The sequence below is a fragment of the Schizosaccharomyces pombe genome, assembly GCF_000002945.2.
Source record: "Schizosaccharomyces pombe strain 972h- genome assembly, chromosome: II".
NCBI classification, from domain to species: Eukaryota; Fungi; Ascomycota; class Schizosaccharomycetes; order Schizosaccharomycetales; family Schizosaccharomycetaceae; genus Schizosaccharomyces; species Schizosaccharomyces pombe.
This window is the reverse complement of record NC_003423.3, coordinates 3,945,735-3,966,094: the sequence shown is the minus strand read 5'-3', so window position 1 is coordinate 3,966,094 and position 20,360 is coordinate 3,945,735. Positions and strand designations below refer to the sequence as shown.

The 20,360-nt window shown below is 35.0% G+C and overlaps 8 protein-coding genes, 13 long non-coding RNA genes and 1 other non-coding gene across 22 annotated transcripts; 11 read left to right on the top strand and 11 right to left on the bottom strand.

Moving 5' to 3' along the window:
* Window positions 1–121: 121 nt before the first annotated feature.
* On the top strand, window positions 122–2,003 carry nda3 (tubulin beta Nda3). Its single transcript, NM_001022572.3, has 6 exons — window positions 122–182; window positions 219–268; window positions 320–361; window positions 403–457; window positions 547–1,432; window positions 1,518–2,003. Exons 1-6 carry the CDS (start codon window positions 171–173, stop codon window positions 1,817–1,819), a joined length of 1,347 nt encoding a protein of 448 aa, NP_596650.1. The 5' UTR covers window positions 122–170; the 3' UTR covers window positions 1,820–2,003.
* Window positions 2,004–2,372: 369 nt separating this feature from the next.
* sdh8 lies at window positions 2,373–3,235 on the top strand. The gene is made up of 2 exons (NM_001355830.2): window positions 2,373–2,701; window positions 2,772–3,235. The coding sequence occupies exons 1-2, from the start codon at window positions 2,480–2,482 to the stop codon at window positions 2,850–2,852; spliced, it is 303 nt and encodes a 100-aa protein (NP_001343086.1). The 5' UTR covers window positions 2,373–2,479; the 3' UTR covers window positions 2,853–3,235.
* Window positions 2,980–3,396, bottom strand: SPOM_SPNCRNA.1651. The gene has a single exon (NR_150547.1). It is a non-coding gene; the product is annotated as a non-coding RNA (long non-coding RNA).
* Window positions 3,397–3,739: 343 nt separating this feature from the next.
* cox17 (cytochrome C oxidase copper chaperone Cox17) lies at window positions 3,740–4,240 on the top strand. Its single transcript, NM_001022571.3, has 3 exons — window positions 3,740–3,893; window positions 3,971–4,074; window positions 4,122–4,240. Exons 1-3 carry the CDS (start codon window positions 3,816–3,818, stop codon window positions 4,150–4,152), a joined length of 213 nt encoding a protein of 70 aa, NP_596649.1. The 5' UTR covers window positions 3,740–3,815; the 3' UTR covers window positions 4,153–4,240.
* A 148-nt stretch (window positions 4,241–4,388) lies between these two features.
* SPOM_SPNCRNA.6370 lies at window positions 4,389–4,868 on the top strand. Its single transcript, NR_195719.1, has one exon. It is a non-coding gene; the product is annotated as a non-coding RNA (long non-coding RNA).
* Window positions 4,869–4,969: 101 nt separating this feature from the next.
* Window positions 4,970–6,156, top strand: SPOM_SPBC26H8.13C (Siva family protein). Its single transcript, NM_001022570.3, has 2 exons — window positions 4,970–5,314; window positions 5,399–6,156. The coding sequence occupies exons 1-2, from the start codon at window positions 4,995–4,997 to the stop codon at window positions 5,451–5,453; spliced, it is 375 nt and encodes a 124-aa protein (NP_596648.1). The 5' UTR covers window positions 4,970–4,994; the 3' UTR covers window positions 5,454–6,156.
* Window positions 6,157–6,508: 352 nt separating this feature from the next.
* SPOM_SPNCRNA.6369 lies at window positions 6,509–6,711 on the top strand. Its single transcript, NR_195718.1, has one exon. It is a non-coding gene; the product is annotated as a non-coding RNA (long non-coding RNA).
* Window positions 6,712–7,008: 297 nt separating this feature from the next.
* On the top strand, window positions 7,009–7,263 carry snu32. Its single transcript, NR_197166.1, has one exon. It is a non-coding gene; the product is annotated as a small nucleolar RNA U3B (small nucleolar RNA).
* Window positions 7,264–7,615: 352 nt separating this feature from the next.
* grx4 (CIA machinery monothiol glutaredoxin Grx4) lies at window positions 7,616–8,711 on the bottom strand. Its single transcript, NM_001022569.3, has one exon. The coding sequence runs from the start codon at window positions 8,589–8,591 to the stop codon at window positions 7,857–7,859; it is 735 nt and encodes a 244-aa protein (NP_596647.1). The 5' UTR covers window positions 8,592–8,711; the 3' UTR covers window positions 7,616–7,856.
* SPOM_SPNCRNA.6368 lies at window positions 7,786–9,596 on the top strand. The gene has a single exon (NR_195717.1). It is a non-coding gene; the product is annotated as a non-coding RNA (long non-coding RNA).
* SPOM_SPNCRNA.431 lies at window positions 9,051–9,642 on the bottom strand. The gene has a single exon (NR_150821.1). It is a non-coding gene; the product is annotated as a non-coding RNA (long non-coding RNA).
* Window positions 9,643–9,979: 337 nt separating this feature from the next.
* SPOM_SPNCRNA.6367 lies at window positions 9,980–10,839 on the bottom strand. Its single transcript, NR_195716.1, has one exon. It is a non-coding gene; the product is annotated as a non-coding RNA (long non-coding RNA).
* pph3 (serine/threonine protein phosphatase) lies at window positions 10,009–11,543 on the top strand. The gene is made up of 3 exons (NM_001022568.3): window positions 10,009–10,235; window positions 10,351–10,805; window positions 10,859–11,543. The coding sequence occupies exons 1-3, from the start codon at window positions 10,166–10,168 to the stop codon at window positions 11,378–11,380; spliced, it is 1,047 nt and encodes a 348-aa protein (NP_596646.1). The 5' UTR covers window positions 10,009–10,165; the 3' UTR covers window positions 11,381–11,543.
* Window positions 11,544–11,645: 102 nt separating this feature from the next.
* Window positions 11,646–12,145, bottom strand: SPOM_SPNCRNA.6366. The gene has a single exon (NR_195715.1). It is a non-coding gene; the product is annotated as a non-coding RNA (long non-coding RNA).
* Window positions 12,146–12,285: 140 nt separating this feature from the next.
* On the top strand, window positions 12,286–17,185 carry iml1 (GATOR1-SEACIT GTPase activating complex subunit Iml1). Its single transcript, NM_001022567.3, has one exon. It carries the CDS (start codon window positions 12,420–12,422, stop codon window positions 16,908–16,910), a length of 4,491 nt encoding a protein of 1,496 aa, NP_596645.1. The 5' UTR covers window positions 12,286–12,419; the 3' UTR covers window positions 16,911–17,185.
* SPOM_SPNCRNA.6365 lies at window positions 12,393–13,380 on the bottom strand. The gene has a single exon (NR_195714.1). It is a non-coding gene; the product is annotated as a non-coding RNA (long non-coding RNA).
* On the bottom strand, window positions 13,653–14,275 carry SPOM_SPNCRNA.6364. The gene has a single exon (NR_195713.1). It is a non-coding gene; the product is annotated as a non-coding RNA (long non-coding RNA).
* On the bottom strand, window positions 14,446–14,703 carry SPOM_SPNCRNA.6363. Its single transcript, NR_195712.1, has one exon. It is a non-coding gene; the product is annotated as a non-coding RNA (long non-coding RNA).
* Window positions 15,120–15,499, bottom strand: SPOM_SPNCRNA.6362. The gene has a single exon (NR_195711.1). It is a non-coding gene; the product is annotated as a non-coding RNA (long non-coding RNA).
* SPOM_SPNCRNA.6361 lies at window positions 15,775–16,422 on the bottom strand. Its single transcript, NR_195710.1, has one exon. It is a non-coding gene; the product is annotated as a non-coding RNA (long non-coding RNA).
* cho2 (phosphatidylethanolamine N-methyltransferase Cho2) lies at window positions 17,155–20,355 on the bottom strand. Its single transcript, NM_001022566.3, has one exon. The coding sequence runs from the start codon at window positions 20,032–20,034 to the stop codon at window positions 17,317–17,319; it is 2,718 nt and encodes a 905-aa protein (NP_596644.1). The 5' UTR covers window positions 20,035–20,355; the 3' UTR covers window positions 17,155–17,316.
* Window positions 19,051–19,431, top strand: SPOM_SPNCRNA.6360. The gene has a single exon (NR_195709.1). It is a non-coding gene; the product is annotated as a non-coding RNA (long non-coding RNA).
* Window positions 20,356–20,360: the final 5 nt, after the last annotated feature.

The window sequence follows — 20,360 nt, the reverse complement described above, 5'->3', positions numbered from 1 at the left end:
AATTTTTTTTAAAAGCCTACTAGTAAATAACTGCAATAAACTGTGTTTTTAGAATTTCTGAAACGTATAAAAACGATTTGGTACTTTTGGTATTCTCAATCCGTTCCTCCTAACGAAACTCACCTACCACCAAACTGATCATCAAAACAAACCACCATAAATTAGTCTAGATGCGTGAGATTGTACGAGCTATTTTAATATTCAAAGCTAATCAATAGGTTCATATTCAAGCTGGTCAATGCGGAAACCAAGTCGGTGCGGCCTTTTGGTAAGCAAAATCTACTTTGTTATAACGTTTCTCTCAACTAACGCTTGGAAGGTCTACCATTGCTGATGAGCATGGTTTGGATTCAGCTGGAATGTAGGTCTATTTTGCTTGTTTTTTTACTGACTTTTACGTAGATATCATGGAACTTCTGAGGCACAACACGAGCGATTGAACGTTTATTTTAACGAGGTAGGTTTTTTTGCTTTCTTACAAGTGTTCGGTTGCTTAAAACTTTTTGAAAAAATTTTTTTTTGTTTATTTAGTACTGACGACTGTAGGCCGCTGGTGGAAAGTATGTTCCCCGCGCAGTCCTTGTTGATTTAGAGCCCGGTACTATGGATGCCGTGAAGTCAGGAAAGTTTGGAAATCTTTTCCGCCCGGACAATATTATTTATGGACAATCTGGTGCCGGAAATATTTGGGCTAAAGGCCATTACACTGAAGGTGCTGAATTGGCCGATGCTGTTTTGGACGTTGTTCGCCGTGAAGCTGAAGCATGTGATGCTTTACAAGGTTTCCAATTAACTCACTCTTTGGGTGGTGGTACTGGATCTGGTATGGGTACTCTTTTACTTTCGAAGATTCGCGAGGAATATCCGGACCGTATGATGGCTACCTTCTCCGTTGCTCCTGCTCCTAAAAGCTCTGATACCGTTGTGGAACCTTACAATGCTACTCTTTCTATGCATCAATTGGTAGAGAACTCTGACGAAACATTTTGCATTGATAATGAGGCTCTTTCTTCAATTTTCGCTAACACGTTGAAAATCAAGAGTCCTTCATACGATGACTTGAACCATCTTGTCTCTGCTGTAATGGCTGGTGTAACCACATCTTTCCGATTCCCTGGTGAATTGAACTCTGACTTGCGTAAATTAGCTGTTAATATGGTTCCCTTCCCTCGTTTACACTTTTTCATGGTAGGATTTGCTCCTCTTGCCGCCATCGGTTCAAGCTCATTTCAAGCTGTTTCTGTGCCCGAGCTTACTCAACAAATGTTTGATGCTAATAATATGATGGTCGCCGCTGATCCTCGCCATGGCCGTTACTTAACAGTTGCCGCTCTTTTCCGTGGTAAAGTCTCAATGAAAGAAGTCGACGAGCAAATTCGCTCTGTTCAAACTAAGAATTCAGCATATTTCGTTGAGTGGATTCCCGATAATGGTATGTTTACTTGGTTTAAAACGTCGTTTGTATATTTAGTTTATTTTTTCTACTTGTTTATGCTCATCTGCTAACCTCGAAATAGTCCTCAAAGCTGTTTGTTCCGTTCCTCCTAAGGATCTCAAGATGTCTGCAACTTTTATTGGTAACAGTACTTCTATCCAAGAAATTTTCCGTCGTTTGGGTGATCAGTTTTCTGCAATGTTTAGAAGAAAAGCCTTTTTGCATTGGTATACTGGTGAAGGCATGGACGAAATGGAGTTTACTGAGGCTGAATCTAATATGAATGACTTGGTTAGCGAATATCAACAATACCAGGAGGCTGGTATCGATGAGGGTGATGAAGATTATGAAATTGAAGAAGAGAAGGAGCCTCTCGAGTATTAAACCCTTATAACCCTTTTTATAATCCAAGTGTGCCATATATTTTCAAATAGTGTTTATCTACGTTCCTTTTTTCCTACATTCATTGAAATGCTTTATTTTACTCCGATGCATATGGATTCCAAGCATCGTCTGTGCTAAACGCTCTTTACTTTTTTTCATAGCTTTGAAATGCTCCTTACACTCTAAATATAGCTTTAGCCTGGCTACCAAGGTGGAAATGTACTATAAACACGAGTAAGTCTGTAAAGTACTTTTGTAAGTCCAAACCGTACGAATTAAAGCTATTTACTATTCCCTAATATATGCTTAGATATTTGACTATTACAAAGTAAATGTATAAAGCAAGTCTAATACTTAAGTGTCAATTCCCAAAAGTAGAACCAAAAGATGCAGTGAGATTTGTAAATTCAATAAACTATTAATTTAGTTAAATTATCACCTACTGCTACGTATCGTATTTATGTTGCGTTTTGTGAAAGTAAACTCGTTTGATATACCAGTACTTATAAACGTCCACCAGTATAACAATCCGCCACTTTCTAAATTCGCCTTTGTCAACGACGAGAAATATTGAGTGGCTTCGAAAAGCCGAAATTGAAATTTACTCATATAAAAGTATATTAGGAACTTTATTTACTACATTGCAATCGCACCAAAACAATGTTTAATCGTAATTTACGTGCTGTCATTCTTAAAAATTACAATAAAGCTTTAACAAGATGTTTGCATGATGCTGGAAACCTGAAAAGGCCTACACCTCCTCGCCTTCCAAAAGAGCAGCAAGAAGAATGGGATAGATTACAAAAAGAATCAAGTAAACGTCCTGTGGATGTTATGCGCCGTGAAAAACATAAAGATTTTGAGGGTGATGTTAATCCAAAGGTACATTATTAATTAATATTATTACATATTGAAAGTATGCTTCGAATTGACGCTAACATATTTTATCTAGACTGGAGAGATAGGAGGACCAAAGTCTGAACCAACAGTGCATGGGGACTATTCTTATGAGGGAAGGGTGACAGATTTTTAAAAAGCAATAATAATAATTCTCTTTTCTACGTTGTTTTAAGTCATGCAAACACGGAATGTCTCTGTTTCTTTTTTCCAAGACTTTGTATTGATTTGAAAGTGTTCTTAACGAATTTTCGATAATTAATGGCAAACTATGATTTCAGAAACTGTATGTTAGGAATACGAACGTAGGCTTATGAAATCGAAGGGATTTAGACTTTCGAAGCATCAAAATAAAACGTCTATTCTCTGTGTGTTTAATTAACTAGTCTTACAAGCTTAAATAAAGATAGGAAAAATGAACAGTTTTATTTCTAGTCGCACGCAAGTGTTTATGATGACTAAAATAAAATCACAATTTAGCGTTTAGTTATTAACTCATTAATATTACATATTCAACTATAAAAGTAGTAACCATTTACTATAATAATGTATGCACACTACTATCAAGACTGTCTCCACGGAAATAGGTAGACTGCTAGCGAAATGAGCATTTCATTCACTCTCGAATCCCATAAAATGACCTCCAGATGAGAGAAAGCATCAACAGGTGATAAGGAAAGGGATTCTTGTAGATGAATAGTAAGCAGCAATCATTTCTTTATATAGCCATCGAAACTTTGTTTTTTATTATTTTAATAATTAACTAAATTTTTTTACTAACTTTTTATTCACATCATTAAATACTTTATGGATATGTAAGCTAATTAAACTTCATTAAAGTAATATACTGCGTTGTAAAAACATATTAAGAAATTTGCATGCAAACACCACGCAAGACTTACTTAGCAAGACGACGGGTATAATAATGTAGCATCCATTAAACGGTTAAGAGTGGACGAATAAGCAAGAGAGTTATAACGATCGCACAATTTATATATGGGGGCTCGCTATTTAAGCTGATCTATCCACAACCTTTGATTTTTTAAATTTAAAAGCAGTTTGATTATTTTATTTTTTTATTTTTTTTTAAATTTTCCTAATGTCGTCGTCTACTGAACCTAGCACTGCTACGAAGGTTTCTGAGCCAGCTCCTATTGCTTCTGAAGAAAAGCCAAAGGTACGATCATACCAATTAAGATAATGATTACTGGATTTATTCTTTCTTTTTTTATAGTTATTAATATGAACGTTTAGCCTTGTTGCGCTTGTCCTGAGACCAAACAAGCTCGCGACGCGTGCATGTTACAGTCTTCAAATGGTCCTATAGAGTGCGCGAAACTCATTGAGGCGCATAAAAAGTAAGTCGATCCTTTCAACCATTTGATTTATATATTGACTATTTCAGATGTATGGCTCAATACGGTTACGAGGTATAAAGCCGTTTTCGCAAAGTATTTTGTGATACGATTCGCGCATGATTTTGCTGGATGACTTTATATGAATTTTGAAGATACCTTAAAATAAAAGCAACCTTTTACAATTAATAACGTGTAGTTTTTTATTCATAAGAAGAGAATTAAAGAATTCTGTTAAGGTAATTGTGCATATAGTAATGAGGCATATTATGTAACATGAGCTTGATTTTTTGGCATAATATTCCTTTACATTCTGGTATTATAAACAAGAACTGAGAATTTCACACTATAAAAAAGGATCAGCCAGCTCAATCCCACCTGATTGTGTATTAACAACGTTTAATCCTTCAATGTCCATCTGCATCTTTCAACCCAAACCTCAGCTCTAGAAATGCTATTTCACAAGTTGATTGTTGAGCAGTTAATATTATCAATTCCTCGATCATCTCTGCAATATGGATGATACTGTAAGGTGTCGGCATTTCGTTAAAAAGTTCCCAACTAGCAAAGAAATTAAGCTTGTGTATTATAAAGATAAGCATGCATACCAATGGTTCCAAGCATGATGATGTTAAATTAACATGAAGCTATAATTTCAAGAGCATTCCCCACACCCGTTATACCAATGCAATGTAAGGCTGTTTCAATGATTTATATGAATCATAATCATCTTTAATATTCATATACTAAATTTCACAATTTCCTTTCTGCTTATTATGCCTCTTTTACTGGTATACACAGTATGTCTTGCAAATGTTGGCCTTCCCAAAAACCCAAATAACATTGTTACTCGACCGCCCTTCTATAAAGAGGCATCAAATACCTAGTAGTAAAAACCATATACCTGTACATTTTACAAGAACATGGTGATAAAGCGAGGTTTCATTGGAAACACGCCCAAACCAAGTCGATGTAAACGTACAAAGCCCATATTTCGGGAGCCTAATTCTCCTGTAAATGGTGGTCTTGTTTACAACCATCCTCTTCATACCGCCGCCGCAGTGAAGGAGGCCTTTTCTGAAAATCGCGGATTTCGTACATGCCATGTTTGTCATCGTAAAAATAATATGAGATTAAAAGTGGGTACTTGTGAATCCTGCAAAAAACACACTTGTGCAATCTGTATTAGGCAGTGCCACAAGTGTGAGAGTAATGTGTGTTCCATGTGCTCAAAGCAAGAAAGGTAATTTTAAATTGCTTTGTTATATGAAAATTTCTACTTCTATAATTCGTTTCCGTAATCATCGTTTCACTAACATGAATTTAGAACTTTTGAATCCGAAGCGTTTTGCCCCAGTTGTTATCCCTTGGATACTTATTAAAATTTTTTATACCGACTTTTCCTATGCTTTCTTTGACTTCCCTTTATTTATTTCGTTAAAGCAATGTCCTTGAAGGCATATAGAACGATCAACTTTTTAGCCACCTGATAATGTGTCTACAGGTCACTGGGTCATGCATACATCTTCAGCATGATTATTTAAAAAAGGCTGCGTTTAAAACGATATATATTAGCTCGCTACGTGGCGATATGACTAGACTAAGTTTAATGGATCTTGATACAATGGAGCGCTGCCGTTTCTTTAAGCTATAACCTGTTATAGTACTTGAAGTTTAAAAACGATTTCTTTCCCCCTTCTTCTCTTTTTCTCTGGCAGAAAAGTTAGAGTCAAAAAATGTACATTATCCAAGTTTAAAGAGTCTATTCACCATTTCCAAAAGCTCTAAAATAGATTTGCATTCCTAAAAAAAATACCTCATTCTTTCACCTATTGCGTTTTCATTGATATGGACTATCATTTTGATTCTTTCCATATTTTTCCTCGCATTCATGGATAATTCTTTTCCGTCAAGATTTTAATGGGCTTCTGGTATCTTATGACAACTCGCATTAATGAATTATTTAAAACGTTTTTTCGTTTCCTTAATATTTGATTACAGCTTAAATATTCCGTAATTTATAAATAAGCATTGTGATTTCGTTGAACTTAATTTTCAATATTGGTTTTTACTAATGCTTTTAATTGACCAGTATATTGTAACGTTCAAAGGCTTTTCTAGGGTTTTTGAACATGATTTTAGTAGCAAACAAAACACTGTGACATTTTTTGAAGCAACTAGCATCTTCCCATAAGAAAAAAATGTTTTCTATTAAACCATAACACAAATTTTTGATGTTTTTCGAACTCGTGTTTAATTTTCTAATTTGAAATGATCCGTTTAATTAACGCTACGACACTGGAAACGCTTAAAGAAAATGCTACTAATTCCATTTATAGTTTTTTGTTGCATTGAAAAGTGTTTGCTAATACCTTCTCATAAAAAAAGAACATAAGGAAATACATTTTCTTACTACAATTTCCTATTTGGCAGCATGCATTTGTTTGGGCAAGTGCTTTAAATTTCATTAGGATAATGTCCTCATTTGAACAACACCATGGGTACCTTATCAATAATTTTTATCTCCTTTATTGAAATAAATACCCGGAAAACATAGACAGATCGTATTACAGGTCTGTTATCGTTAGGAGAGTTAGAGTCAGAATCAAAAGCTATTTATTAATAGTTGTTTACTATGTAGGGAGGAAAACTTTAAGGCCCATCTCGTGGCTTACAACACTAAAGTAGTTAACAACGCTGCACCGCATAAGCATTTGTTGCATTATAAATTTATACCGTTGGTTTTCGTATCCCTAAATTTGTTAAGAACCTAAAGTTTGACAACACACTAAAAAGGTTTTCGTAATTTACGATGTAAAGGTGTGGAAAATTTTTTAGAAGGTAGCACCAATATTATTGGCTGCTTTTGCAAAGCCAAGTGACTGCTTTTTTTCAAATACTTACTATAAAAAGGCATCGTCCGCGATTTTGAAGACCATCGACGATACTCCATAGGATCATTTCTATAGTATACGTCCGGCTTGGGTTTCCTAACCTAGCCACAGAACTCAACACGGATGATGATAGAAGGCACCGTTGCCCGCAGAGTGAGAATTTTTACTTCTTTGAGGATGTGCTGATCGATTTGGCTTTTTGCTTAATTGTTGTGCTATCTTTATTTGCGATGATCTCTTACATGATATGTTCCTTTTGGTCGTGTCATGTAGGGCAGCTGGTGTTTTCTGACGTGTTTTCTGTACATTTCTTTGTAACAATTGTCGTGAATCGTTTGTGAGAATTGTTATAACTTGATGTGCATAGTCAAAAAGTGTGTAGATGATGAGCTAAGCAGTATTCGGTTTTCATGTAATATGTGAGCAGTAGGCATTGTTCGTGAATGAGAATCTGTTGTTTTTAAGTTGTGAAATAAAATGTAGAGAAAGGTGTAGTAGTCGATTAGTTCTTTTGTGTGGATACTGGCGCAGTTGTATTGCATACTCTAATTGTTTATTTTTTCTGAAATTTGGGGGTACTGCTAAATGGTAAAGTGTACGAAGTAATAGTTGCAATGGTAGTTCTGGCTCCTTTGTGTATTCTTAATTAACCTGGTTGCTTATTATGCGTTATTTACTTGCTTAAACTCATTTTATGTTATATAGTTTTATTAACATTTGTTTTGATAAGTTGAGGCGGTTAGTTAACAAAATTAAATTAACAGAAAACTAAATCTGCAATCGTATTATTATCTGATTATCCAATTTAAAAGTTATCTTTCACAAAATCATCAACATAAAAGAATGATTAAGGATATTAAAAGTACAATTCTTCATATGCACAGATAACAATTAATTGGGAAGCATCTCTTGCAATTCACCATTTTCAATCATCTCCGAAACAATATCTAAACCACCGACGAATTCACCTTTAATGTACAATTGAGGGAAAGTTGGCCAATCGGAAAACACTTTAAGACCTTGGCGTACAGAATCATCAGCCAATATGTTAAAAAATCCATACTGAACGTTTTGCTCACGAAGTAATCCAACGAGCTTACGACTAAAACCACATGCAGGTTCTGAAGGAGTACCCTTTAAAAAGAGCATAACATTGTGAGCATTTGTTAGCGTGCTCAACCTTTCATTTAGTTCAGAATCCAACCCATTTGGAGCTTTAGAGGTATTGGAAGTAGTGTTGGTAGTCTGAACGGAATTTACTTGAGTTTCCACGGACGCGTTGGTAGAGGATATTTGGGAGATAAGGGGTTGAATATACTCGTCAATAGCAGCCTTCAATTTTTGAGGATTTGCCCCCGAAATTCTAGCCAAAACTTTTGCTCCGTGGATTAAAACAAATAGAGGAACAGCGTTTACATCAAACGACTCTGCTATATCGGAAAATTTTTCAGCTTCAATTTTTAAGAAAACGGCATTTTTCGTGTCCTTTGCAAATTGATCAAAGACTTGGTTCATTTGCTTGCATGGAGCAGCCCATGGTGCATAAAAATTGAGTAAAATTATTTGCTCTTTTCCATTTTGCAATATCTCTTGAAATTGTTCAACAAAAGTAATTTCGACGCTCATTTCCAATCAAAATAGCACAGCTTGAGGAATTATTTCTTTTCCTACTTTTTTTTTCAAAAACCTAGTTTATTCTTTTTAATCAACAATCAACGCCCTATTTTTTCCTAGTTGGTTGTCGGCAGGTTCGGCTGAGCAGTGTAGAAAACGTATCTAGTAAAATCTCTTCCTTGCACAATAGGCGACGCAAATGATATAATTGCAGCAAAAAACATATCCAAGTAAATTACTCGAAATTTTTTAGTTAAACCACTTTTGATGTACGTTTTGATGATTCTTCTTCACTTTTTTCATTGTCTATTCATTAAACGGCATTCTCGATCTCATTTTTTTAATTACCATCGTGACTGATCAGATAACTTTATCCCTCGGTATTAAAACGTCTGGAAAATAATTTTTTCGGCAAAAAAAACTAGTGTGTTGCGCTTATACTCCGATTCTACGTAATACCCAAACAATTCTGTTAACATTTTATTTTTGTATGTTGTACATAAAATTAACAGTCGCTTTACTAGCCAAATGAGTTTATAACAAGCGACCAAAACAACCAAGATGAGATATGTTTCATACTTGATAAAAACAACAGCATACACATTGATTGATATAGTTAAAGTATTAAAAAATTGCATTGTACTGCTCAGGGCAAGCATTTCTTACACACCTCATTCTTTTGATAGTACGCAAATTGCAGTAAACCATATTGAAAGATAGAAAGAATATATTTCTAAAATCTTTTTAGTTATTTGAACATCTTGAGTTGCCGACTGAACATAAGTAAAGAATAGTATGCAAATTATGTTAAAGCTTCACATAAATTATGGGTTTGCAACACGAATTGACTATACAGTTTTTCTATATTGAGTGTATATTCCGCCACAGGGGTACGCCTTCAGCATACAGATTATTTTACCTATAATTGTGAGTGTTATCTGATTTTTACCAAGAAGCTATAGTGTTATGTAGTTTATTTCACAAAAACCCTATAACATCAAAGCTGCGCATTTGTGCGAACAATTTAGATCCGTTAGAACTATAGGAGTTTTTCTTATAATCTAGATATATATATGAGTAGGTGCACGTTCTTGTATTAGCGTTATAAAAACTCAAGATCAATGATAATACGGCATGCTATAATAATCATACTGGAGTAGCATGCAACTTAATTAAAAGATTCTAGTTCATCATTAATTTTAAGTATAAATGATTAAAAAAAAACAATCTAATACAAAAACTTGTGTCCATTTCATTTCGAGATGAAAGCACTAATAATGGTGGAGCAACCGTATTTTTCTGAAAAACAATCTAGCGTAACGCAACGTATGTGTCAATAAAATTCGGAAGCTGCTAATTAAGGAGGTCATGTTAATTATTTTAAAAGTCATTATCAAAAGGAAAACCGAATTTTAGTCACCAAAGCTCTACGCGTCATACCTCTTGACAGAGGTATTTTGACTTATTTAAAATTAAATTTCTTAAATGATACATAAAGTTGAAAAAGAATTTCACTTGTTTATTTTCTTATTCTAAAGGACCAAGTTATTCTAGTTTTCTTTACTTTATGTTTTGACGAGTTCAAAATGACTGATTTAGATTTGGATTGGCAACTTGAGGAACTGGAGAACGGAAGGTTAATTCCAGAATCAAATGGTATGTATAATAGTATTTATAGAATAACTTTTATCTCCGTCGATATAACAACGATCATTCATATTGGTTGTTCTTTGCCATAATTATAAGAATGGGGTCTAACGTTTTGTGGTAGTTGTTGAACTTTGTCAGCGTGTAAGAGATATTTTAATTGAGGAATCTAACATACAATGGATCTCATCTCCTGTAACCATTTGTGGTGATATCCATGGCCAATTGCATGATTTACTGGAGCTTTTTCGAATTGGTGGGTCATGTCCAGGTACAAAATATTTATTTCTAGGGGATTTTGTTGATAGAGGGTTTTACTCTGTAGAAACATTTCTCCTGTTATTGACTTTAAAATGTAAATATCCGAAAGAGATGACCCTTATCCGGGGAAATCATGAATCACGACAAATAACACAAGTTTATGGATTTTATGACGAATGTGTAAGGAAATATGGTTCTGCCAATGTATGGCGATATTGTTGTGAAATATTTGATTATCTTTCGCTTGGTGCTTTGGTGGATGGAAAGGTTTTTTGTGTGCACGGTGGACTTTCACCAAGCATCAGCAGTATCGATCAGGTATGTTATTAATTCCGAAAATTTGAACTAAACTTTTAACGCTTTTTATGAAGATTCGACTGTTGGATCGAAAACAAGAAGTTCCGCATGAAGGAGCAATGTGTGATCTACTTTGGTCAGATCCAGAAGATATTAGTGGATGGGGTTTATCTCCCAGAGGTGCTGGATTTTTGTTTGGTGCCGACGTTTCTGAAGTTTTTAATCGCGCTAATGACCTTTCATTCATTGCTCGTGCTCATCAATTGGTTATGGAGGGTTACAAAATCCATTTTTCCGATAAAGATAAACAGTATCCCAAATTTACAAATGAAGAGGACTCTGAGCTGGATTCAGATTCTGCCTCACCTGTTGATGATTCTCCGGCACCTGGAGACATAATAACCATTCCAGAAAAGGATAAAGGAAGCGTGGTTACTGTTTGGAGTGCACCCAATTACTGTTACAGATGTGGAAATGTTGCTTCTATATTACAACTTGATGAAAACCAAACGCAATCCTTTAAGATTTTTGGTACTGCCTCTCAAGAAAGATCTGGCATTCCAACAAAACGACCCATTGCCGACTACTTTTTATGATTATTCAAAATTCATTGCTCTACTTCACTTCCCCAATATCATGTATATAGGTCAACTTGTACTAAAGATTATCCCCTTAACTCTTCTTATTGGTCTCTCATTTTTAATTCTGCACTTATTTAATTCTTGTTTATGGAATTTGGTTATTTTAGCAATATTGATTTGTTTAGGACATCATAAATTTAAAAAGTAATTAAGTTAAATTTTAATTGTAACTTTTTTAAGCTAACTTTCAACGCACAAGATTGTTTAGTCGCTTTCTGAAGGTAATTTAAAGTAGATTGCAAAATGCTCGGTTTTCAAACATTAATCCTCATTTGATCGAACTTCAAACCTGAATTCAGAAACTGGGGTGATGAATATCATTTTTTAAGCTTAATGCTGAAAATTTAATATTACATTATTGAGTCAGCTGGTTTGAGTCTTTGTAGTTTAGACTGCACCCCAATTCAACAAATCCGTTAGCCAAAAAATGAAATAAACAATTGGAATTCAGCCTCTGTTTCAATCACTGAATTGTAATCTAATATCATATATTGAAGTCAATAGAATAAAGTCAATGATATACGAGGTATAAACGTAAGAACACCTACATCTTAAACATTCGATATGATAGAAACATTTTTTTCAAATAAATTCTAAGTAATACAGTATCACAAAAAAAAAAAAAAAAAAGATAACGAAGTGCTTGCTGGTATATTAATGATTGTGTCTTAGACAATCAAGTATTCGTGCAAGTAGTATACATTCTGCCTTAAATTAAATATTTAGTCATGAGTCATATAATATACACAATTATGCTCTACCTTTATAAATGCAACATTTACTATTTGATTTTATGATAAGAGTAACCTGTGTTTACTAGTGCAATTTATCTTGGTGTTATACTGGATTTTTGCAGCTCTACCCCAACATCCGCCTAATCAAAATCAAACGTATAAAGTTGTGTAAAGAGATTATTTACTTCTTTTTTTGATACAATTCTTGTATTTAATTTTTTGATTACTGCCTTAATGGCGTAGGTTGTTCAATTCATGAAATGGCTATTACCTTGAACCTGTGGACGCACGAATCATCATTGTTTCCAAACGATGCAGTCTTAAATTATGATTTAGTACCTTCTGCTAAACCTGGTGATATTTTTGAAATAAGGGCCCAAAATGGTGATGAAATCGCTTTACAGCATAATCACTCAAGCACAGGGAAACTACATGCTAAACGTGAAAAAGAACCAGTATATTTGATGCCCTCCCCTTTAACAGATGATTTAAAGAGGCGACATCCGAATCTGCAACTTTCAGTTGTATCTCACATAAGCTCTTTGCTCAATATAAAAAATCGTGAACCGGTGGTTGTCAAAATTTGTGAAGACAAAACTAATTTAGAAGCCGAACATGTGGTAATTTTTTTTCGGGACCAATTTATATCTAGAAGCGATATGTGGAAGCTTTTTAGAGAATTATGCGGTAAATGCGTTTATCTAAAACAGCGTGTTTCCTTTATAGGAGATGTGCCTGGAGAAATTAGATGTATATGGAGAAAAGGAAAAAAATGTCATTCAGCGTACATTTCAGAACGCACTAAGCCAATTTTTCGGTCTGAAAGTGCCAGATTTCTAATTTTTATTCAAATGAGTGAAGAGATGTGGCACTTTGAAGAAGATGGAGAGCTCAATTATAACAAAGCAATAGATGGTTTTCTTCCTGATCTTTTTTCTTTTTGGAGAGACTTAGGAACTCATCATTTGGTTTCTATAATTTTGTTTACTCGTGTCGAGTACAGCCACCATGGGCCTATGTGTGTTTGGCAACCAAGGTCTCAAAAAAATAGTGAAAAAGGAAGTAGTATTTATCCACAAAATTCTTTCAATGCTTCTATTGATAACGAAGGTGGTCCTTACGAAGATTTTTTCAAGGTGGTGGTGGATAATGTTTCTAGCAGAGATTGGCAACCTGTTTTAGCAAATTTGAAACTAGAACTTGCAAAATTTCGACAAGATGTCATTGTTAGGAAAATTAAGGATGAAAATGGGAGAGAAATTGAGTATATATGCGGAAGGATGACAGGATCCCAAGAAGGCAACTTTTTGGAAGTCATTAATATGGCTGTCTTTCAATTTCAGTCAGATTATATCGACAGAGATTTATCACGTACTGGTACTAGTATCATAATAGTTACCCCAGGAACTGGTTTATATGAAGTAAATGAAAAAATGCTACACTTGACTTCTAAAAGCTTACTCAATACCGTTGTTGGTATGGATATCGTATCCTTAGGAAAAGTTCCTTTATTTCTAACGCCTATTGTTCGATACAAAAATCCGGTGAAAAACAAAAAAAGATCCCAACTAACCAGCAGAATTTCTTCTTCCGTTTCCCCTTCTAATGTAATACCAAATTCCTTAACGTCATCAGTTTCAAACTTCTCAGTGTCTTCCTTTTTGAATAATTTAAAGGAGGATACCGAATGGTTATATACATTTCCAATTGGCTGTAACATTAGTTTTTACAGTACTACGGAAATGAGGTCCTTACGTTCTCCTTGGGAAAATTTAATGCGAGAACATCAATTTGAGCCTACTGCAAAAATGCATGAATTACAAATGATGGGTGTACTGGAAGCCGAAAGTGCCAAAATTTCGATTCCATTATTACAGTCTGATCCATTGTTGAAAGGGTCTGTGTTCAGTGAAGAAGTGCAAGAAGATTACGATGAACGGCAATTTACTGGTGAGGCTGCTGTTAGTGCAAACGATGTTTTGAGCTCATCATCTCCTCGCCATTTCTCATCTCATACACCCGTTAATGTGGACAAAAGTTCTTACCTTGAGATGAATGGGCATAGTCTTTCTACAGTAATTTCAGGGAAAGAATCGATATCTAGTTTTGGAGCTAAAGTTGATGATCTTAAAAGCACCAGCAAAGAGTCGGCAAGACAGTTTGGTAAATCTGCCCTCACCGAAAGGCTACAGAAATTAGCTGGTAACTCTAGCAATGTATCGTCTTCCTTACAAACGTCTTCATCTAATAAGTCTTCACTTCTTACCAAAAAGTCTTCCTTTCCGGCTTTATTAAAAGGTTTCTTGGCTCTCCCCGCTACGGTTACTACTTCGGCAAACCCACTTGGTTTCAAATCTACAATTCAAAGACCTATTCCGATCAAAAATAATGAAGATAGTGATAGTTGCAAGGCTTTTAGTCAAGCTCCTCCAATAGCGACAAAAAAGCCCCCAACGTTTTTAAAGCCCAACAGTCCTGAATATGCTAAGACTGTAATTCCGAAAAGTTCTACCAATTTAGAGAATGAATATCAAACACCATGGAAGATTATTCAAAATCCTTTTAAACTGAAAGAGACAACTGCTGATAATGATCCCGTTTCTTTAAGATGGGAACATCTCTATATGAAAGTGCAGGATGTTAGGAAGTTTAATTGGCTTTCCATGTGTACTCCTGGTGCGCTTCCGTTAACTTTTAGTTACTTCCCTTCTGAAGAGGAATTGAATGATAAATTTGAGGAATACACATACACAATTGGAATCGATCCTGAATTTACTCAAATGAATCAACAGGAATTACTTGCTGAGATGATTTGTCAAAGATTATCACGTGGATATCAAATTGTGGTTAATCCAGCTGCCGCGGTCTCTTATAGCGGTAATCCCAAGGCCAATAAGGCAGGAACGATTACCGATTTCTCTCGCTCTGTAAATAATCAAAGAAATGGGCATTTAACAGTAGGCAGTGATGCAGTTTGCCTTTCTCTAGGCGATAGTCAGTTCCACAGGCTTTCATGTGATTCAGTAGGATACAATATTGAAGTAAAGCGTTATGTCAAAAAGGTTTCTGGTCAAGGTAAAATGAGATACGATTATAATTTTTGGTCTAAAAATGAATGTAAATATGTCAAGTCTAATATCACATTTTCTGCCAATGATTCCGCAAATTATAATTGGAATTACGTCGATCAATTAATATGTGGATTTGAGACTTATTTACCCGACTCTGTTAAATATTGGCGAGCCCGTTTTGTGTTGTTACCAATGTCTACTACATCAACACATGTTTTTCAAAAGTATCAATTGCTGGATCATGCGGATGCTCTAAGCGATGAAGAATTTAGAGTTGAAGGTATTTACAAGCTAAGTGAACTTTTGTATAAAGGAAAAATTGACCCCATGAATGACAGCAATAATAAAACACCGAATACTTCGCCTGCTGAACTTCTAGGAATCAAATTTACAACTTTACCAATGGCTCAGTATATTCACTCTGAATTAGAAGCGTTGCGATTGGATTCTTCTAGGAATGAACAATCATTGTTTATGCCTAATAAACGATTAGATTGCTCTGCTGACCTTCATACCATCGCTAAAGAAATTCAAGGGCCTGGTGGTCCTAAAATTGACGATATTACATGGCATTACAGAATTTATGAGAATTGTTTTCTTGGGAGTGAATTTGTTTCCTGGTTAGCTAATACCTTCATTGGTATCAATACTAGAGAAGAAGCTCTTAAATATGGAAATAAGTTGTTAAGCCTAGGACTCTTTGATCATGCATTAAAAAAACACCCTTTGTTAGATGGCTACTATGTTTATCGAATTTCACCCGATTACAGTATCAAACCTGTTTCAAACAGGCCATATCGTAGTTGGTTCAGTCGAAAAAAAGATTCAGGTCAAAAACATTTAGATAATAAAATAATAACAGAATCAGAAGCTGGTCCTTCTCGGTTAGAGTTGTCGAGACGCATTTTGTTTAATGCAGACGTTGAGAAAAAAAATGGGAAATCCGAAACAGTGACCGTCCATTACGATTTGCTTCATAATCCTGCCTCATGTTATCATATTCGCATTGAATGGTTATTGGCTACAGCAAGTGTTATCGAGAAGCTCCTTCAATCTTGGTCACGGATTTTAGAGCGTTATGGCTTGAAATTAGTGGAAGCTCCAATTCATGAAATTGCAGCCGTCGGAGAACTTAACCCCTTTGACCAAGTCTCGATCATTTCACTAGCGTTAGATCCTCCACCTATTCCTGAACGAGCGCCTCTGGTAAATGATCCAGTGAACTATTCTAAGAATTGGTGGAATGTTAAAATTCTTGAGCACTTTGATTTTATTTTAGACACCGAAGCAGCTAGTACGTTTCCGAAATCAATTACCGCAGTTTATTCTTGGGGAAAACCTAACTTTCGTTACGTACAATACATACACAGAACAGGAACTGTGCTAGTTCAAATTGATGATGATCAACGATTTTTGTGGCTTCCAAATCGCCTTCATAACTCAAAGGTTAGCAAATTGAGTTTCACCAAAAGCAACAAAAGCACTTTGAATCCTAATTTGAAAGAGACTGCTGAAGAATTAGAGCGTAAATTTAGGGAATTTTGCTCAAATAAAGATGAGCTGGATCAGTTTTATGGTATTGTGAATCATGCAAGTGATGATCGTCGTAGTATTTATTCTTCAGCTAGTACTCATGCTTCAAATGCTTCAGCAGATGATGCCTCTAATGTTAACGTATAATTATAATCAATTTCATTTTGACACGATTTCCATAACCTTTTTTTACCTTATTAGATTGTTATTACAGTTTTTATATACTTTAATATAGTCAACGTTTATGAATAATTTACTAAAGGTTATTTTTTTTGAGACTACATTTGGAATATACAAATTGTTCGGTATAGCTATTCAAAATTGGATTCAATCAATGATTAAAATTGATGATCTCAGGTTACCTAAATATCCATACATATTTATCTTTGGGGTTTTTTTTTTGAATTAAAAGATCATTTAAATTATACTTTTCATTTATTAAAATAAAGTATATATATTCAGTAACATTATTTGTCTAAAGCGGTTGAAGCTCACTAGTCATGTAAGAGCAAAAATTCATGTTGAATGAATAAATCATAAAATTGTTGAATATTTAATCATCTTTTGCACCGCTGGGACCATCAAAAGATTGTAAAATTTTTAAGGAATTGACGATTCTTCGAGATAAAGCGCTACAGCTGCCATCTACTTGAACAACGCGATAACTTAAATCTATGCCGAAGCTATACTTGATGATAGAAGTTAGTTTTCTAGCAGAACCTTCAGAAATATCGCACAAGGACGCATCACCATCATGCGGTGTTATATTAGGGTCACAAAATTTAATGGATTTAAGTAAATATGCTGAAACTTCATCCACGTCGGTAGTATTCATTGAAGTTGCAGTGATCACGAAAGGTTCTGTTTTTGCCATAACTAAATGCTTTCCCCCATAATGATAACGGAATTCAAACGTTCCGGTTTCCCAAAATAACAGATCTCCGGAAAACTCAACTTCTCCAGAATTTTTGTCATTCGAAAGTGACTTTATACTGGAACAATGAGATGTGTAGCCATTGGCATCAATCGCAGACCACCGACCTTCACTCGAAGTTTGAGTATAAAGATCGCTCGCATTGTCAGATAATTTATAAAGTCCAATCCAATCGTTAATTTCATGATTCGGAGAAGCTGTCCAGCATACCGTAATGGGATGCCCCAATAGTACTTGGTTGTTGTCAATTCCTTTAATTTCTAACTTATAATCAAAATGAGTAGAGCTACTTAATTGAGGAGCAAACAGTTTGAGAATGGCGAGTTGTGCATTTTTACGAAGATTGCTTTCAGTTCCTTTCAATAATTCCTGTACTTTCGGTGGTGCAGTATTTACAAACTCCTCAAGAGCTTCTGCAGTTTGATCCAGAACCTTATCAACGGATGTTGTTAAAGCTTTCATATGCGTCTCGACTGTTTTTGGAAGAATATTTCCTTTTTCAGAAGTAGCCTGTTTAATCAATTTAGAAATACCGGCTTCTTTACGAAGAGTGTTTCCATAAACTTTCTGCATATGTGGCTGTTCGACTAAACGGATAATTGCTAGATTAGAAAGTTGTGCTAGAATTGCGATTAAAAATATCCAAGCAGAACTGCTGATCAATGCAAGACCCCAATAAGCCGAACAACCAAGGAATCGCTCAGGATTGTTAACATATCGATAAATTCCTTGATAAACAAGCTTGGGTGATCGGCTAGGTAAAAAGAAGTCACCGTAAAACCAACCATATTGCCCTAGGTCTTCATATATTGAGACAGATGTATAAATATGTAAAGCAATCAGTCCAAAACCTAAGGCATGTCTTAGAGACACAAGTCCATACGTCCAGTTTGAAGGTAAATGATACAATTTCCAAGCAGCCATAACAAAGGAAATATAAGACATGTTCAATGTAAGATTATATAACCCCTTCCATTGGGACCATGCATAAGCAGCAGATTCACCATTTCTGATAAAATGTTTGGTCCATGCTTTGCTTTTTGATTGGTAAAAAAGAATAAAAGCATGAATTATGGAATGCAAGAAACGCCAAACAAAAGCTTGAAATATAGCCCAAAACTGACTATAATGAGAATTCGACGATAACAAAATTATGAAAATACTATACAAGGCTATGATAAGCAAAGCGACATCGGAAATCCTAGTGAAATCAAAGTTGACAAACCCAACTAAATCATGTTCTGGAGGTAATTCAAATTCATTGTCTTCACCCCGTGGAGACAATCTAGCATGATTGATGTCTGTACCATATGTTCTCTCAATATGGGGGTTTTCAACAAACAGTAAGAAACCAAATTGAGCAGCATGTGCGAGGATGCTAGCAAAAAGAACTGCATAACTACCAGTTAAAAGACTCATACCATAATAACCAGCATAACCTACAGAATACATGGGATGAGGAGCGAGCTCAAAAACTCCGTTGAAAACCAAAGAAGAGCGAAGCAAAAAGAAAAAATCACCCCAATACCAAGCGTAGTCGCGAACAACTCTATGAGCATCCATTTTTACCCAATAGTTGAATACAATAAGCGCGATACCTCCAAAAATCCTCAAAAATTGAAGAATGATATTAACCTTCGGCCAACAAGTCCATGCCAATCCCATCAAAATGTATGAGCAGAAATCGCACATGAGAATTAAATCGACGAAGTGACGGAATACCAACCAGGAATTAAACTCAAGAGGGGAAGTATCATAGTTATAACTAGAGTCCATCTTAGATATAAGTTGCTTTTTTGTTAAATCATAAAGCTTCGGGTGATTTTCTTTATCAAAAAAACCAAAGTCAGAAATCCAAGTGACAACTTTTCTATGATTCGATTGCATATGTAGCAAAAAACCTATACCAGCATCATAACTGATTCTCCAAAAAAAGAAACAAAGCATCATAGAGTAACGACGAACTGCACCGGTTGTCATAAAAAACAGAAGTACTTGAGCAAGGATAGATGAAATGACAATCCAATCCCAGGGTGTCTTAGAAAACCGAGGATCTACAGTTTCTAATATACTTCGTCGATTTTCTTGTTCTTTTGGTAATAAGAAAACTTTTCCTGACGGTGTACAACCATAACGTTCAGGTTCAGAGTGATCAGCTTCGGCATTCAAACTACTTTCTGCTTGCTCGATTTGATTAGTTTGTTGCAAACCATTGCTATCAATATTTTTTCGGCGAACGGACGAAGATTTATCCATATTTGGAACTGCATCAACAGAAGTAGATTTTGAGCTTCCAAAATCTGCCGCTGAAGATGCAGACGGAATTTGGTTGGTCATATTTGAATATATGGGTATTTTATCAAAACTTGACTTTTTAGTATCAATAACCTATAAATACTTTATAAAAATTTATAAAGAAGTAAAAGAATATATGATTCTTAGATCTAGATATAGAAGTTTTCTATAGAAAGCAATAAGCCTGGTTAATGAATGATGAGAATGTATAAAAGATGCCTTAAATTTGGTATTGAAAGAGAGATGATAATGATGATAAAAAATTTTCTAAAAATGATTCATTTAGACTTAAAATCTAGTTGGCCAGTTTATAATTTGGTTTCTGGTGTCCGTGATCCGTTGAACACGAGTTTGGTAGACACTAGCTA